This window comes from Octopus bimaculoides, chromosome 16 (assembly GCF_001194135.2).
Source record: "Octopus bimaculoides isolate UCB-OBI-ISO-001 chromosome 16, ASM119413v2, whole genome shotgun sequence".
Classification (NCBI taxonomy): Eukaryota; Metazoa; Mollusca; class Cephalopoda; order Octopoda; family Octopodidae; genus Octopus; species Octopus bimaculoides.
Window position 1 is genome coordinate 18,757,106 of NC_068996.1, and position 264 is coordinate 18,757,369.

At 36.0% G+C, this 264-nt stretch overlaps 1 protein-coding gene across 3 annotated transcripts in view; it reads left to right on the forward strand.

The window, feature by feature from the left end:
- LOC106873692 (neurobeachin) overlaps positions 1-264 on the forward strand; it is a 436,667-nt gene extending 436,403 nt beyond the window's left edge. For all 3 annotated transcript variants that reach the window (XM_052973555.1, XM_052973556.1, XM_052973558.1), the window contains one exon: positions 140-264. In XM_052973555.1, the coding sequence (XP_052829515.1) occupies positions 140-246 (107 nt within the window). In that variant the 3' untranslated portion in view covers positions 247-264. The remainder of the gene's footprint in view (positions 1-139) is intronic.

The window sequence follows — 264 nt, forward strand, 5'->3', positions numbered from 1 at the left end:
CTGATCGAATTCTAAGAGAATTATCTCTATAAACCACTCACTTAATCAAGAATATAACACACACTACTCACTACTTCCCAAAGTATTGAGTCCTTTACTTTGACATATGTAAGCCATATTATCTTTCTTTCTGTTGTAGCTGCTGTCATGTTTGCTTTCCCCGATCATATTACCATGAAGAAAGTGGTAAATGCTCTACCAAGGGTTGGTATTGGAATACGCTATGGTCTGAACCAGGCTAGGTAAAAATACCAGTTTATATTT